Genomic DNA, 18,775 nt, shown 5'->3' on the forward strand with positions numbered 1-18,775 from the left:
GTATCTTGTTAGGGAAAAGAATGGTTATTTACTCAACAGTAAACGTGGTGTTACCTATCAGCTCTATGCTCTTGGGGAACCAGGGCGCAGTATCTAGCCTATCTGACTCATGAAGGACCCCCTCTGTCTCTCTCTCTCTTTTTTTTTTTTTCCTACTCTAGGTATAGATTTCTAACCCTGACTTGTGTGATCAGTTATAGTTTTCTAAACCTGACTTTTGTAATCCCATTTAAGATACATTTAATATTGCAACTGTTTCTCTCCCCGCCCTCCTTGGCTACCCCATTTGCTCTGCAGCAATGCTTCTCTTACCTAACCTCAAGGTCTCTGTAGCGCACAAAAAGCCTGCGGGGTTTGCTCATCAAGTGGGTTACTACCAGCACAATTGTAATGTGAAAGTGGGGACAGGAACATGCTGAACATAGGAGGGTGGCAGCTTGGAAATGCTGCACAACCCAGCCTGCTGAGTCTAGGGGCATATGAGGGTGGCAGCTTGGAAGTGCTGTTCGACCCAGCCTGCTGAGTCCAGGGACATATAAGGAGCCACCTTGGGAGTGCTGATTGACCCGGTCCGCTCAGGTGCGCTCTGTTAATGTGTGGTGTTCATCTGATTCTGGGGCTGGAGGAACCCAGCCCTGGGGAATCTAGAGCTCCTGCGCAATAGCTCCATTGGGAGGGAACTTGCAGAAGGGATAGGTACAGCTCCGTATGAAAACGCAAGTGACAAGCAGTACATGGATAGAATTACAGAATCTGTCCCCCCACCCCAGAAGAGTAACCCTAATAAATGAGCGTACCCCAAAGTAACGGGCAAATCTGGTAACAGCAGCTCTTCAAGATGTTATCCACATCCACCTAAATTCCATTTCTGACGCACATGCACACAAGCTCCAATTCTTTTGAACAGAAGTGTCTGTAGGGTCCGTGTCTGTGCCTGTATGTTCTCCAGCGCCATGTAGATAAGGGCATAAAGGGTGGGGGAGCTGCAATCAACTTTCAGTTCTTTCACCAAAACAGAAGCCGGGTGGTACTGTACTCTGTAGTATGGGGAAGGAGGGCAGATCATAGTATAACTGGGGACATCAGAACTTGAAGAAGCGCAGTTATTGTAGAATAAGGAACTGTTCTTTCTTCTCAAGCATGATTGTCCACTTGTCTTACATTTCTGGTACTTCACAAGAAGTGGACTCGTGTCCAAGAGGTGGGTGTTCTGCGTCTACTGAAACAAGGACTGCAAGAAAGCTTTGCCAAGGGAGCATCAGATCTTGAGCAATCACTGAGTAGCGTTGTGTAAAGGTGTGAACTGAACTCCAGGTAGCTGCTCAACAAATCTCTGAGATTAGAATGCCTCTTACTGAAGTTGCAGAAGCTGCTTGAGTTCTGGTGGAACAACTTCTGCTCTGTGTAGGTAGGTCATAGAATCATAGAACATCAGGGTTGGAAGGGACCTCAGGAGATCATCTGGTCCAACCCCCTGCTCAAAGCAGGACCAATCCCCAATCAAATCATCCCAGCCAAGGCTTTGTCAAGCCTGACCTTAAAAACTTCCAAGGAAGGAGATTCTACCACCTCCCTAGGTAACGCATTCCAGTGTTTCACCACCCTCCTAGTGAAAAAGTTTTTCCTAATATCCAACCTAAACCTCCCCCACTGCAACTTGAGACCATTGCTCCTTGTCCTGTTCTCTTCTACCATTGAGAATAGTCTAGAACCATCCTCTCTGGAACCACCTCTCAGGTAGTTGAAAGCAGCTATCAAATCCCCCCTCATTCTTCTCTTCCGCAGACTAAACAATCCCAGTTCCCTCAGCCTCTCCTCATAAGTCATGTGTTCCAGACCCCTAATCATTTTTGTTGCCCTTCGCTGGACTCTTTCCAATTTATCCACATCCTTCTTGTAGTGTGGGGCCCAAAACTGGACACAGTACTCCAGATGAGGCCTCACCAGTGTCGAATAAAGGGGAACGATCACGTCCCTCGATCTGCTCGCTATGCCCCTACTTATACATCCCATAATGCCATTGGCCTTCTTGGCAACAAGGGCACACTGCTGACTCATATCCAGCTTCTTGTCCACTGTCACCCCTAGGTCCTTTTCCGCAGAACTGCTGCCTAGCCATTCGGTCCCTAGTCTGTAGCTGAGCATTGGGTTCTTCCGTCCTAAGTGCAGGACCCTGCACTTATCCTTATTGAACCTCATCAGGTTTCTTTTGGCCCAATCATCCAATTTGTCTAGGTCCCTCTGTATCCTATCCCTGCCCTCCAGCGTATCTACCACTCCTCCCAGTTTAGTATCATCCGCAAATTTGCTGAGAGTGCAATCCACACCATCCTCCAGATCATTTATGAAGATATTGAACAAAACCGGCCCCAGGACCGACCCCTGGGGCACTCCACTTGACACCGGCTGCCAACTAGACATGGAGCCATTGATCACTACCCGTTGAGCCCGACAATCTAGCCAACTTTCTACCCACCTTATAGTGCATTCATCCAGCCCATACTTCTTTAACTTGCTGACAAGAATACTGTGGGAGACCGTGTCAAAAGCTTTGCTAAAGTCAAGAAACAATACATCCACTGCTTTCCCTTCATCCACAGAATCAGTAACCTCATCATAGAAGGCGATTAGATTAGTCAGGCATGACCTTCCCTTGGTGAATCCATGCTGACTGTTCCTGATCACTTTCCTCTCATGTAAGTGCTTCAGGATTGATTCCTTGAGGACCTGCTCCATGATTTTTCCGGGGACTGAGGTGAGGCTGACTGGCCTCTAGTTCCCAGGATCCTCCTCCTTCCCTTTTTTAAAGATTGGCACTACATTAGCCTTTTTCCAGTCATCCGGGACTTCCCCCGTTCGCCATGAGTTTTCAAAGATAATGGCCAATGGCTCTGCAATCACATCCGCCAATTCCTTTAGCACTCTCGGATGCAACTCGTCCGGCCCCATGGACTTGTGCACATCCAGCTTTTCTAAATAGTCCCTAACCACCTCTTTCTCCACAGAGGGTTGGCCATCTACTCCCCATGTTGCAATGCCCAGCGCAGCAGTCTGGGAGCTGTCCTTGTTAGTGAAGACAGAGGCAAAAAAAGCATTGAGCACATTAGCTTTTTCCACATCCTCTGTCACTAGGTTGCCTCCCTCATTCAGTAAGGGGCCCACACTTTCCTTGGCTTTCTTCTTGTTGCCAACATACTTGAAGAAACCCTTCTTGTTACTCTTGACATCTCTTGCTAGCTGCAGCTCCAGGTGAGATTTGGCCCTCCTGATTTCATTCCTACATGCCCGAGGTCCAAATGTGCTACATCATACTGCAATCTAATGCAGTCCAAAACCCATTTAGATAACATGTGGAGACAGGCTCACCGTTCATCCCATCAGAAAAGGCCAGGAACAATCATGGTGAATTCCCAAATGGTGGAAGAGAGTTCTCAGTACATCTAAATTGTGGAGCCTAGTTTCTTGTAGACTAGCATCACATTAACTGCTGGGTGAATCACTTGATTTAGGTGAAAATCTGACACTACGTAAGAACTTCAAGCAAAGTCTTAAGGTTATCTTGTCCTTCTGGTACACTGTATATGACGGTCCTTCAGTGGGCTTACATCTCTCCTATTCTTCTGGATGAGATGGTAGCACCTAAGAAGGTAGTCTTCACAGACAGGTGATACGAATAGGTTGCCACAGGTTTAAAGAGAAGTCTCATTAATGCTGTTCACCCTCTTGGGATTTCAATGGATTGTTAAGTGTCTTTGATTGATGGAAACACACGAAAAGGATCTTTAAGGAACTTACCAGTTAATGGGTGAAAAGACTGAGACCCTCTATGGAAGGAAGAGCAAGAAAAGCTGCCAAATGGACTCATATGGAGATAATTCAGAGCCCCAAATGCTTTAGGACTAGAAATTTAATCTAGAATCATTGCTATTGGGATCTCGTAAGATAACAGATACTTCTGCACTGTCCAAATAGTGAAATTTCAATTTTTTTGCATAAATCAGCATTCACATGAGGGTTTAACATGCTTTAATTTATGCAAATTGACTTCACATCTTTAATTAATTTGCCCTGTGTAGACGCCACCTAATGCTGCTTGTTGGGGTGCTCAGTCCCTGTTAAGGAAATTGTATTTAGCCAGGAACTTGGTAGTTCGAAAAACACATTTGTAAACTGGTTGAGGGATAAGCCTTATGTCAAGAGGTCAAGTCCTTTGGGGTTTTTATCCAGTGGGGTCATTTTGGGTGGTCCCTGTTTAGACCACTTGTGGGCAGCTGCAACCACTATGGATTCAAGTGTCGGGTGATTATAGAAATGTACAAACCCCTTCAAGGGGACTTGGTAGCGTCTATTCATCTTCAAAGTAGGTATCGCTGACGCTGGGGTTTGCCATAGGTCCCTTCCTGGATCCAGCAAGATTTCATTTATTCACATTGGCAACCTACCAGGAACTGAAGGAACTGCACTAGAGGAGCTCCCGCAAGATCTGGTAGTCATCTGGCTGGGTTGACACAATTGGAGTAAGAGCCTTATCAGGTACAGATGACAATATCACTAATGTGATAGGGTGGACATCTGTCCCTAGCAGATCTTCTTGCTGTAAATCCTGGTTCTGATACTAAAGAGTATGGTGGACCAGTTGCCTTTCATGAGGTGGTCTAAGAGGTGAGGGGAACCTGGCTTTAGAGGCAGGAGCAACCAATGAAGTCTTTCTATTGAGTTGCATCCCCCAAGGGGCCTGGAACCGCCACAATTACATCAGATAGGAATGTAGTAGGCCCCGGAGGATGCCAAGAAGGGTATCATCGCTAGGTTCTCAGTATCTCCTCCTGTGTCATCTAACTCCCTGTCAGAGCAGCTTGGCTCATAGTGAGGAGAGTGCAGTAAGTATGTGGGAAACATCTCTCCATTTTGCTCAGATGCTGAAGAGAAATCTCTCTTCCATACATGGAGCCACTCTCTTGGGAGTTCTACAAGGATCTAGAATATTCTGTGCAAGAACTGATGTAGTGAACCCAGATGTCACCGGGGCTTTTTTTAATGGTGGTCAGCAACAACAACCTTGTGAGGACAGTTACTTTCAAGTCACTCAATACCGTGAATCTCATCAGAACAGAGATAGTCAGTTCCACAGGTATACCCTGCACATTAATGGGCAGCATGGTATATGCTGCAGATGTCAGTGCTAGGTGCTTCAGTTCTGAGTACTTTGGTGCCGGAGCTTGGATGACCGTGCCAAGTGTTTCAGTCTGAGTACTTTGGTACTAGTTGAGGCATTCACCAGCTCCAGCTCATGAAATGGCACCAAGGCCATCTGGTAACCCAATCTCTGCATTTAACCACCTCCTCACCAGCACAAAGTAGACTGGGGATATCTCCTGTCTCTCCTATCTCCTGTCTCTCCTATCACCCTGTGACCCATTTTGTTTTCTCTCTGTCTCCTCGGAACACTCTCAAGGAGGGGTGGGAGGCTCTTGCCAATTCCACAGTGAATGAATGGGACTTTCTTGAAGAGGACTGAAGTCTGGAGCTGGGGGTAGACCCAAGAATACCAAAGCAATTAGTGACCGTTTGGAAGTCATCTTCTCAAATCAGCTGGGAGGATGCCTTCATGGACCGCGCCGTGAAGAAAAGTTTTTAGGAGTGATTCCCCCTTTGAGCATTCAAGTGGTGTATGTGCTCCGCCTGGGCAGAAGCAGCACTTCAAGTGTCCATCATTAATAAGAACAGCTGTCTTGCAAAAGGGACAGGACTTAAATTTGGGAGATTTTGACTCTCCCAGGTCCAGGGGTGGCTGTGACTAGAGCACCTCCTATTTAAAAGATTTCTTCCTTTTTATTGCATGCCAACAAGCTTAAAAACTATATTAATCTAACTATACTAAAAATTATACCTACAGCACTAGATAAATAAAAGCTAATTGCATCGTGCAGAGATATGGGACCTGCTGAAGAAGTACCATGGGCAGTAAGAAAGAACTGAAAGGCAACTGAGCCAACCCCAACCTTTATGCCATTGGCTACGGAGCACTGTAGGGTATGCAGGATGCAGGCATGGCTCCAATTGACACTGGTATTCAAAAGATTCCAATTTCACAAGCATGGAGCACACATGCATGAGAAGTGGAATACATATGGACAATCACTTGAAGAACAAACTGAAATTCCCACCTAAATCCACTAACATTTTGATAAAATAACTTGGTATATTACACAAAATTGATTACATACATATATCGAATAGGCTATACATTTTCAGTCTCCTAAACAATTTATCTTTAAGACTGGTTTTCATTCCCTCATTTTGTCATTTGTTATGACACTAATAAGGTACGCAGAGATATGTCCAGAATTCAGAATGTAAATATGTGCAAACAAGTTTAACACTGGTGCAAGAAAAGCTTACAATATGTATAATGAAAAAAGACAATTAATCTTTTCAAGAAGATTATTCAATATTAAGCTATTTAAGAAATAACATTTCTTTTTCTCTCTCATCATTGACAAGGTACTGTCACAAATATATGCTTAGTTCTGCTTGGCATCACTTTGTTAATGTTCTGTTCATTAATTTAACAAACTACCAGGAGAATATGTTTAGAATGGGCAAGGCATTATCTCTTGCATTTCATTTAATTAAACTCTGCTATACCAATACGACAGTCAGCATTTCATGAAGGGAATTATTTTAAGGATGAAGGTAGAAAATATTTCAAAGTTCCCTGCTAAAACATGAAAGCATAATCTAAAATTATCCCTGCAACTTACTGTAATTTATCTACAATATTAAAGATGTTATTTCCAGAGTTAGTAATTAATTGGATTCCACAGAGAAATTATTCAGGCATTCCTGATAGCAAAACGATCCACAAAGGAACAAAACATAGTGCCGAAGGACAACCATAAACAACCACTGTGACTCTGCTGAATTACAACAATCACTGAGCTTAATGTGAAATAAATGCTGGCTGCCTTTTGTATGTGGCCATTACTCTGCTGCAAAGAGATTGCCATTGAATTTTGATTACATTGCCTTAATAAAAAGTAATGAAAGTGGCTCATGCTCTAGTGGCTTTCCTTTAAATGATACACAACAGTGATCTTGCAAAGGCCACTATGCCACAAGTTGATTGAGTATGACACCTCGCCTAAGAAAGGCTGTGTTACACTCTCATGGTAGATAACTGCACTGATATTGGCTAGACTACTCGCAAAGCTTTTAACTAAAGACTTTCAATGAAGCACCATTTAGAGTCTAGGTTAGCTTTTAAGACTTACCATCGATCCGGCTAACAAGTTCTTCCAGCATTTTCACTTTCTTTTGAATCCCTGGCTGTGCAAAGGTGTAGTTATCCTAAGGAGGAAAAGATCACATAAATAATACGTAACAGCAAAAATTATGACGACTTCATTTGCTTATTTAAATCCACATATTTTTGTTTGATATAAAATATAAACTTTTCAGATGAGGACAATGGCATTTAAAAAATGAAAGTTCTGTTTCTATATATTTATTATTAATAATCAGTAATTAATCACATTCCATAGATGTAGTGGTGATCTCCATGTCCAGTGGCTTACCTTTCATTTTTGACTGCCTCACTTGTACTTCAATCGCTAATCCATCCCCACTGGAATTTATGTTAAGATTCTAAACCTCTGAGCAGATAACAAAAGGGCCGCAGGCCCTTTTAAATTGCCCTGGTGGGCTGCAGGGCTCCTAGGCACACAGGGTGGTGCTGGAGGTGGCGATGGCAGCTAGGAGGGAATATGGAAGCTCTGGCTGTGCAGGAAGCGCGCGCCCAGCAGCACAGCCAGCAGCTCACTGTGCATCAGACAGCGCAGGCCCAGCACTGCCCAAATGTCAAGAGGACCTTTCTAGGGGGCCCACTGACTGTTCTGCCCTTGGAAGAGCTGTCCGTAGGATACGGCAATCAGGGCAACCGCTCTGGGCCCCACACTTTGGGGGCCCCGCGGGCCGGCAACATTGGCCAGCACAGTCGGCCCCGGAAGTGATGGATTCGCCACTTCCGCCCCATAGGGACAGCCCTGGCCCTGGGGCCCGGAATTCCTGTTGGCAGACCTGGTCACAGGTAAAATTGTGAACCCAAGTGCAACATGCAAATTCCACAATGGTGCAGACAGACTGAATATTTGTATGTGCAAATGCCTGATCTGAAACAATGGCAAATGGTCATGCAAATTATTGTAGTTGTACAGATGTGAGTTCTGATGTATTGAGAGCGAACAGCTTGAAAGTGTATAGACAGGGAATACCACACTTTGGTTATACTTCAGAAGAGGAGATGAAACTCTCTCCTCCACACTACGCTTATCAATATTTTGAAGAGAAAAGTTGAATACATTGTAGAATATCTAAATATTTTGTAGCATTCTTCCTCTCGCAGCCACCGTGCAGCAGGACTCATGGTACTATGGCATGATTTTAAACATGGAGAGAGAATAAAAGAAACCCCAGTACCAACACAATTTTTTTTTTTTTTAAAGAATGCAAACATTTTAAAAATTGTTTTCCTATAAAATGTGGCATACACAAAATATCTAATGAGGTGATACAGTGTAAAAGATATTTTGGCATAACTCACTGGCGACATGCCATTGGTGAGCTGTGTAGCCATCCCAAAATCATGCTAATAAAACCATCCTTGCTGTTGGAATGCTAATCTTTCCATTCCTATCTTGATTTCAGCTGGGTAACCTTAACTTTGCATTAATGCAGTGTTGAACATTTAACAGTACTTTTTTATTTAAATACAATTTTGATGCATACATATTAATTTCTTCAATTATATTTACGGGGTTTATAAAAATTTAGAAAGTGTCATTTAGATTTTTTAAAATCTATAATGTCCTAAAACTGAACAAAAATATTAAAACTTTGTTTGTGTTTAACAATCGTTCTATAAGTTAGAATAGAACACATCAGAATATGGAAACAAAGTGTACTAACTTATGGATAATAGTGAACTGAAGAAACACAATACGCAGTAACTAAATGCATTTTTTCTGGTAACCTGAGTTTCATTTTGAGTAGACTCACTAAGGGCCTGATCCAAATTCCATGGACGTAAATGGGATTCTTTCTACCAACCTCAATGAGATTTGGATTCCCCCCAAAGACATTATATGTAGCTGTTCACCAATGTGCATTTTCCCCAACTACCAAAAAAACAATCTGACAAATTAGCATGATTAGTAGCCTCTGATCAGCAGAAATCAAGAACTGGACTAAAATGGATATTACAGATCAGCTATATTGGCAGAGGTGTGTTGGAAAGTTTACATAGTACCCATTTAAAATATGTTGGATTATAGCCTGTACTAGTCCTCAATTTTACAAATACTAAAATCTAATTTGAAAAAGCAAATTCAAAAGTTCACAAGGGAAAATTACTTACAGGTACTGTAGTCTGTTGCCCACCCTAAAACAGTGAACTGAGGTCCCAACACCATTATGGTCCCAACACCATTTCCCAACTGGAAAACGAGGTACAGATTTGTGAAGTCCCACTCTCACCCCGCAGATTACACCCATCCATTAATTAGAGACATTTCCAGATAAAAATTAGTATGCAAAATAGTAAGAAAAATAACAAAACAGTACCAGCACATTATGCAGCATAGGGTAGGATTGGATGGAAGAAGAGAGGACTACACCGAACAGATAACCGGTAATTTTCCCTTGTCATACATCTCTCTCTTCTCCCATCCTATGACAAGGGATAAAGGACCAGACAGAAGATGCAGCAAACAGTGATAGTGCTGCTAAAAAAAAAAATCATAAGTCAGACCAAAAAATCATGAGCCTGGGTTAAAAAAAAATCTGACTAAAAATGCCTCTCATATAGCCCTCCTTTTCCCTTCTTATTCTCCCTCTGACACACATTACATTGCATCTGCCCTCCAACATTTCCCTGCATCCTGTCTGCAACCCACTTCCCCCATATTTCCTCGTAGGCTCTTCAATCCGCCTCCTCCCTGTCCCCCCCTCCCATTTCTTTGCATACCCACAGCAAGCCTCCTGCTCTCCACATTCCTCAAAGTTACTTGCCCTGTTCCCTAGTATATTGCCATTCTCGGATACTCTCACAGTACCCATTCCTAGCACACCTGCATTCTCTTTTCCCATGCCTGACTCTCAGCTTCCCTCGGGGCAGCCTGGTTTTAGTCTCAGTGGAAACAGCAGGAGATGGCATCCATCTTTGTCTGTTGGATGGCCAAAAAGCCACAATCCCACAATTGTGGAAGAAGGGCATATTGGTTAATAAAACCAACCTGCTTTAGAGAGGAAGTGAAGACAGTGATTAAAAATGTAATATATAATACATGGAATAAAGGGAAAATTGATATTAATTAATATAAATGAAAAGCCAGGAATTGTAGGGAATGTATAAGGGAATCAAAGAGACACAAGGAGAAATCTATGACCAGCATAGTTAAAGACAATTAGAAGGAAGGGTTGTTTTTTAAAAAAAGTATATTAGAAATAAAAATAATCCTAACAATGGTATTGGTCCATCGCTAAATGGAAATTGGAGAAATATCAATAATAATTCAGAAAGTGTTCAATAAATATTTCTGTATGGTATGTGGGGAAAAAAACAGGTGTAGCCATATCATACAAAGAGAACATACTTTCCATTTCACTAGTAATTGGGAAGACCTAAGTAACTATAGGCCTGTCAGTCCGACATTGATCCGCAGCTGATATGGGATTCAATTAATGAAGAATTAAAGATGTGTAATGTAATTAATCCAAATCAACATGTGTTTATGGAAAATAGATCCTGTCAAACTAACTTGCCTTTTTTTTTTGGATGATATTACAAGTTTGATTCATAAAGGTAACAGTGCTGATGTAATACACTTAGAGTTCTGCAAGGCATTTGATTTAGTCCCGTATGTTTTGATTAAAAAACTAGAATAATGTAAATTTAACATGGCACACACTAAATGGATTAAAAATTAGCTAACAGATAGTTCTCAAAATGTAACTGAAAACAGGGAATGATTGCCGAGCAGATGTGTTTCTAGTGGAGTCCTGTACGCATTGCTTCTTGGCCCTATGCTATCTCACATTTTATCAATGACCTGGAAGAAAACATAAAATCATCACTGATAAAGTTTTCCAATGATACAAAAATTAGAGGAGTAGATAAAGAAGACGACAGATCACTGATTCAGAATGATCTGGATCACTTGGTAAACTGGGCACAAGAAAACAATACATGTTTTAATATGGCTAAGCATAATTGTACATGTCGAGGAACAAAGAATGTAGAACCTACTTGCAAGATGGAGCACTCTATCTTGGGAAGCAGTGACTTTGAAAAAAAAAAATGGGGCCATGCTGGATAATTAACTAAACATGAGCTCCTAGTGTGACACTGCGGCCAAAAGGGCTAAAGCTATCATTGTAGTATGAAAAGGGGATTCCTGAGTAACAGTAGAGAGGTTATTTTACCTCTGTATTTAGCGCTAGCATGACTACTCCTGGAATTCAGTGTCCAGTTCTGGGGTCCACAAATCAAGTATGTAGATAAACTGAAGAAGGTTCAAAGAAGAGCCATGAGAACAAATAAAGGATTAAAAAACATGCTTTATAGTAATAGGCTCAAAGAGCTCAATCTACTTAGTTTAACCAAGAGAAGGTTAAGAGGTGACTTGATGACAGTCTAAAAGTACCAACCTGGGGAACAAACATTTGATAATGGGCTCTAAGGTATAACACAATCCAGTGGCAGAAAGATGAAATAGCTACACAAATTCAAACAAAATAAGGTATACATTTTTAACGGTAATTAGCAATTGGAACAATTTACCTGGCGGATTCCTCGTCACTCGCAATTTTTAAATCAAGCTTGGATGTTTTTCTAAAGGATATGCTGTAGGAATGTTGGGGAAGTTCTATGGACTGTGTAATGGGAGATGGTGCCCCCCTTTGTGAGGGCAGCCTCACTTCACCCGCAGAGGCCAAATGGGCATGGTGTTCATCCTTCTAAGGTTAGCCTGTGGCTATTATAGCTAAAGGCAAAACTCAGAGATTGAACGCAGAAATGTATAAGAATCCTTATATTAGAAAGACAGAAAAGCAGATAGAAAAATTGTAAGGACTGACAACAGTGCATTAACCCCAGGAAGTGGGTTTACCTTGTATGCTACTACCAAAATCTTAAAGCCAAAAAGGCTTCCTGAGAGAGGAAAGGCGTAGGGAAACCTCAAGAAACTGTGTATAAACTCAAATGTTCCTCTCCTTACAAGTCTTTAGTCAAAGGTGAAAGATGTACATGATCTGAAAAGAAACCAGGGTATTCTGAAAAAAACAAAAAGGAGTCCGGTGGCACCTTAAAGACTAACAGATTTATTTGGGTATAAGCTTTCGTGGGTAAAAAACCACTTCTTCAGATGCAAGGAGTGAAAATTACAGATGCAAGCATTACATACTGACACATGAAGAGAAGGGAGTTACCTCACAAGTGGAGAACCAGTGTTGACAGGGCCCATTCGATCAGGGTGGATGTAGTCCACTCCCAATAGTTGATGAGGTGGTGTCAATTCCAGGAGGGGCAAAGCTGCTTTTTTAATGAGCCAGCCACTCCCAGTCCCTATTCAAGCCCAAATTGTTAAAGTTGCAAACGAATTTTAGTTCTGCAGTTTCTCTTTGAAGTCTGTTTCTGCAGTTTTTTTGTTCAAGTATAGCTAGCTTTAAAATCTGTTATAGAATGTCCAGGAAGATTGAAGTGTTCTCCTACTGGCGTTTGTATGTTACCATTCCTGATGTCCGATTGGTGTCCATTTATTCTTTTACGTAGTTATCAAGGTATTCTGATAACTCTGTATGGCATTACAGGGAAATAAGTCCTCACTGCCTCTGAACTGAAGGGTGCTCTAGACAAATGACATTTCATAAGCTCATGAAAAAACTTACCAGCCTGGTCATGCTCAGTGAGAATGCAGCTTCAAGACCCCCACAGCCAATCTGAGATGAATGTGACTGCAGAGTACAAGCCCCTGAGAATGAAAGTAAAGGAACCTGGGAAGTATTCACAGGGCACTGCTAGGCATATTCGGTCTGAAAACCAAGAGTGGCAGGGTCACCATCAAATCAGCAAAATCACAACTGTCAGGTCTTCACTGCCCTTCCTCGGTACTTTGGGCAGCAGCAGAAGTGTTGCAAAGGAGGTTATTAGGACTGAAAAGTCTGAGAACTCTTATGAAGGTTTCCAGAATCTGGTTTGCCCCACTTTGCCAATGATTTTGAAGACCAGACTGCATTCTCACAGAACCAACAGTTTGCAAATAAGTCAGTCTGCATGGAAAAGATACCATTAATGAAAAGCTGGGTATAATATGAGCTCCCACTCATGAAAATTATCCCATTCCTTCTATCCAGTGATTGCCATGAGAGTCAGATTCTCAAGAATGTATTCCCTTCAACACAAGCTGGAAAACACATCCCAAGTGTTAACACAAGGATCAAGGTCCTCCTAATATCATACTGAGAAGCAAGGAGAGTGGGAAAATGCATTTTCCCAGGAGAAAAGTAATGTCCATGAAGGAGGAAGACAGAACAAGAATATGACAGGAAGTCTGTTTTCTCTGAATCTGAGGCAGAAGGCTGTTAGAAGACCATTAAAAGGCACCAGAAAGGGAGCTAAGGGGCCAGGCGAGCTCTCTACGGTGCTTCAACGATGGGTATTACAGACACCAAAGCCAAAAGGCAAGTGCTGTGGCAGGCACACCACCAAGAGCACTGCAGAGAGAGTTAAGCGTTGGAGAATGCAACACAGAGAAAACTGAAGGGAAACCTGTTCGAGCATCAGGAGAGGGAAAAGTGGAACCTCCAGCGAAGGCCAGAGAAAATGACAAATAATTTTACGAACAGATAGGAGTATGTGCTGGTTCCTTAGGTACCTCCCCTCCCCAGTAAGAGCACTCTGGTTATAGAGCATGAAGTTCTGTCTTCTGTACCGTCCCTCAGGATAGGATCCTCCCCCAAGAAACTACATGGGGAAGAGATCCAAAATTCAAGGTTTAATCCACTGTAGTTGGATGAGAGAAGATTTAAAACCATCCTGCTCTTTAAAGCAGATTATCAAATTAAAATATAGTTCTGTACAGAACCTTTCATTTTCAAGGAACTCCAAAGTGCTTTGTAAAGTGATAAATTAGACACTGGTAGTTTGGTAACTGTGTTTGCAAACAGACCAGCCATCCATTAGTCCATTTAACATTAGAAACTATTATACTAAGTGAGCAAATGTTGGCCAGAACACAAGGATAATCCCTTAACATTTTGGAATAGAGCCACATACTCAAACTTCCCAGTGGAAAGCCACCAGAGACAAGCAACAAAGTTTTCTGGTTAGCATTTCATCTGAAGAATTGTACCTCTAACAGTGAAGTACTATACTAAGTGGCAACATTGCAAAGAAAGTAAAATCCAGATATAGGATTTAAATCTAGAACCTTTTAACTCCAAGGCAACTCCCTCTGAAAACCAATGTAAATATAAATAATTTGTATAATCTCAAATGCTCTCATTTCGTTTTCAAATTGTGCTTTTAGTGTTTACGTACAAAATGCATACATTACAATTAATGTTTTTCCTTGAATTCTAGCAAACATTTGCTCACTTAGTATAATAGTTTCTAATGTTAAATGGACCAATTATGAATAGGAGCCACATGAATAAGAAATCTCAGTTTACATATTGTATTTTTAATGTGGTAGACAGAATCCTTGAATTTTCTAACTTCTTTTTCTGCCACTTTTACTCTGTATATGTCAGGAATACATCAAATTTTAAAATCGACTTGTCAACACCTTCTTGCCAACACCTTCTGATTAAGGCAATACTTAAGAACCAAGAGTCCAGTGTAAGAAGTTAAACTTTCAAGTATTTTTTCATAATTTTAAAGACAGTCTACTGAAAAATGGAGAAAGACAAAAGAGGATTATAGATTATATAATTAAGGAAAAACAAAGGTATGAGAGAAGGCAGCAGTGGGCAAAATGAAAGGGTTAGGTTGCAGCCATACTGGGGGAGATAGGAGTAAAACAAGATGAAAGACAGCTTTGCTAGAAAACTACTATTAATGAAGATATGTTACATTAACAGTTCATGTGACCAACCTCCACAGTGGCTAGAAAACTGTAATTCAAGTATTTCTAAAATTACTTCCATAGCATGAGGCTGTGCATTATTGTTACTCCAACCTTAAACATAGGATTTGTTTACACTCAAAAAGGTTTGCCATCTTAGCTATGTTAGCAAACCCTCCTAGTGCAGATACAGTTTATATCAGGAAAATAACTTTTTTGCCAGTATAATTTATACCAGTTTCCTGAACAAAATAATCTAAACCAGCAAAAGGACTTGTTTGCTGGTATAACTGGATCTATACTAGGACTTATAGCAACATAGCTAGGTCAGTATAAAAAAAAAAATCCTCACCCCTAACCAACATAAGTGCAGATCAGAACTAAGGGAACCAAGTTATAATTTGATCCATGGTCTCTTAAATATGCAAAGGCCAAATATTCAGATCCAAGGGGCATGGTTCTACTTTCTAGGCAGAGAGACCCCTGTCATATCTAATCCCAAATATGAGGAACTGCCAAGGTAATTCTTGAAGAAATGTCAAGAATTATATTAATTGGTAGATTTTTATTTGCTTTTCCCTTTAACAAACAGTAGTAAAAAAGTATTTCAAATTAATGAGTACATTAGTTTGTTCAACTAGCTGTGTGATGGGACATGGACCATTACTACAAATAAAGGTGAACAAAACAATTATCTGTATTAACAGCACAACTGATATATAGACAGTAAACCTGTATGTGAGGCTTAAATTTCTGTAACAACGAAAAATTCCTGCATTAGAGACAAAAAAAAAAAAATCACACATTGACTCAAAAAGTAACATATTTAAGGAGTATGGACAACACTGACATTCCAATCAGTGCTATAACAGTATGAATGTTAAGTATTTGTTTATATTTATTTTACTAGCAGGGCTGCATACCAGTAATGAAAGGACGACATACACAAAGGAATTTGGGGGAGATGTGGGACTGGTGAGGTTTTTTTTAAGTGAGTTAATTAATACTCAGGAAAGTTAAGGAAATTAATAGTGCTGCACTGAGTCAAGTTAACTACAGGCTGGTACTAGGTAAACTACTTCCATGAACATATTCGGCACTGCCACTCCATCCTGATCTAAACTTCTCTGCTACTCCAAATATTAGTTTCTCTAAAGCACAGATTTCAAAATATGCTGAAATGTGAAACCGTGGGAGAGTGTGGTAGTCTCATCGTAGTTTCCTATTTGTATGTGCTTTTACTGACTGAAACTTTAAGTCAATTCTTTAGAGATGAAAGGCAAGTAACAACCAACAGCACCACAAAGAAGAACAGATATTTTTAACATAAACTTTCTCAATTTTAAAAATCTCTCTGGGTTGATTTTATTGCACTTCTGCTTGTGTGAAGAATGCTTTCAACTTGCACTCAAGAAAAAGATGTTAGTTCTCTTTTTAACTTACAACAAAGTCCCTTTCAAGTTTATCAGAGAAAGTCAAATTCTGTATGGCATTCAGTTAAATAATTAAAACCAAAACAACAACTTTAGTACAGATAGTTTTGAACTCAAAATCTATCCATTTCAATAAATGGAAAATGTCTAGTTTATTCCTTATGGATGCAGTCATTATTAAGGTAACATGGCACAATTTAGAGTCTTCAAGCAAATTTAGGAATGTTTTAATATACCCAAACTACAGATGTGTAACTACAAAAAAAAGCAGTTAATTCTTGTTCCAGTATTAGACATAAGGTATACAATATATATTGTATACCTATATATTGTCTGGCTATACCAAAAGAACAAGGGATATTTGACATGGGTTTAATCAGGCTGCAACTTTATTATTAGATGTCTGGGACTACCCGTCAGATAAAAGCGTATAGTGAAGGTAACCCTATGTTTATTCCGTAATTACCCAGGGGAGGGGGGGCTTTTATCAGCTCCCCCTCTTTTTCTATCCAGGTCACTCCAGCAAATCCACTGCCGGGACCTTACCATCCACCCCACCTCGTAGGAGAGTTAAGGTGGGCTATAAGAATGGGGGTTGGCTCCCTGCCATACCAATCATAGGAGTCCTCAACCACCCCCGTTTGTTCCTTTAACAAACACCTCCTTTCAAGTCCTTTTCTAAGCCATTTATCTGATCACTGTAAACCTTTCCTATGGAGTACTGCACTGGACATCCTAACATCTATATATATTATGCTTCTGTATCTTTTCCCTTTTTCATTCTTCACGGTCCCCTACTAATTACATGTCAAGGTGTCGATAATGATCATTTACCCCACCCATCTCAGCATCCAATTCAAAACAGCAATCTTGATTATCAAAGTTGTTAATTTGCTCTCCACTATCTCTCTGACCTCTTACCCACCTACTTCATTTCTCCAATTGTAAAGGAATACGGTGGAGTGTAATTCTCTCACCAGATCGGCGGGTAGTGATCGATCTATTGGGGATCCATTTATCTTGTCTAGCATAGAAGCAATAAATCGATCCCCGATTGCTCTGCCGTTGACTCTGGAACTCCACCACTGCAAGAGGCGGAAGCGGAGTCGATGGGAGAGCAGTGGCCGTCGATCCCGCACCGCAAGGACGCGAAGTAAGTGATTTTAAGTCGATCTAAGATACGTCGACTTCAGCTACGCAATTCTCGTAGCTGAAGTTGCATATCTTAGATTGATCCCCACCCCCAGTGCAGACCAGGCCTAAGTTCCCCAATACCTTCCCTCTATTCGGACAATGCTATAGAAATTACCTTCTCTCTGTCTTATAATAGACTTTTTTTTTTAAAGTTATCTGTGATATTGTGGAGGAAGGACTCTACATAAGTGTAAAGTGTATTCTATTATCCCTAGTCCTTTAATGACTTATGTTGCAAAAACTAGCAATAAAAAACTAAGATTGAGAAATTAAGCAAGTAAAAGTCAGGGAATTCAAAAGCTGTTTCCACAGTAATATTGCACATCATTATGGAGTGTCAGTAGTGACTACATATGTTGGATCATATTAAAGAAGTTCTGTATTAAAATCACAAATTAGTTTGATTCCCCATAGTTTAAATTCCAGGGTATTACTAATTCAGAGGTTTCTTGGTTTTTGGTACTGTTTCTCTCCCTCTGTGTGTGAAACTTGCAAGCTGCTAATTGTGTTAGTACATTCTAAAACAGAGTCTGTTCTCAAAGCAATTCTTTGTAACAACAACAACACAGAGAGAGACTCAAAGCAACACTCTGTAACAACAAAAACAGTACCCAGAGACTCCCCGCCCTTTTGTTATATTCATCTCGTTTTGTTAACAATTGTGATTAAATTAGAGATAGAGGATGTATGTGGATGGATGCTTGGTGTGGATAATAACTGAATGATCAGGGAGGTGCCAGCCTAAGAATCCAGTGTCCATCGGCTGAAGAAGGCGGCAAGTGGAAATAACCAGAGGCCCCCCGGAGGGCAGACTGGAATCCACGCAACAGCCTCAAGGATGGGAGAACCAAAGAACAAGATAACATCTGGCAGCACGGAGCCGTCAGGAATGTGCCATCTGCTGATTGATTCAGCAACAGCATGATGAAGCAATTCCCATAGACTGGCATAGGAAGAAATTCCTATAAAAATAGACTCTAGAAAGTGAGAACTTTGGGGTCTGATTCTGCAAACCAACTTCCAGGA

The 18,775-nt window shown here is 41.0% G+C and overlaps 1 protein-coding gene across 8 annotated transcripts in view; it reads right to left on the reverse strand.

Moving 5' to 3' along the window:
- TBC1D22A (TBC1 domain family member 22A) overlaps positions 1-18,775 on the reverse strand; it is a 448,171-nt gene that overhangs the window by 224,840 nt on the left and 204,556 nt on the right. For all 8 annotated transcript variants that reach the window (XM_037889077.2, XM_037889078.2, XM_037889080.2 and 5 more), the window contains one exon: positions 7,275-7,350. In XM_037889077.2, coding sequence (XP_037745005.2) covers positions 7,275-7,350 — 76 coding nt within the window. The remainder of the gene's footprint in view (positions 1-7,274; positions 7,351-18,775) is intronic.

Source organism: Chelonia mydas, chromosome 1 (assembly GCF_015237465.2).
Source record: "Chelonia mydas isolate rCheMyd1 chromosome 1, rCheMyd1.pri.v2, whole genome shotgun sequence".
In the NCBI taxonomy this organism is placed as follows: domain Eukaryota; kingdom Metazoa; phylum Chordata; order Testudines; family Cheloniidae; genus Chelonia; species Chelonia mydas.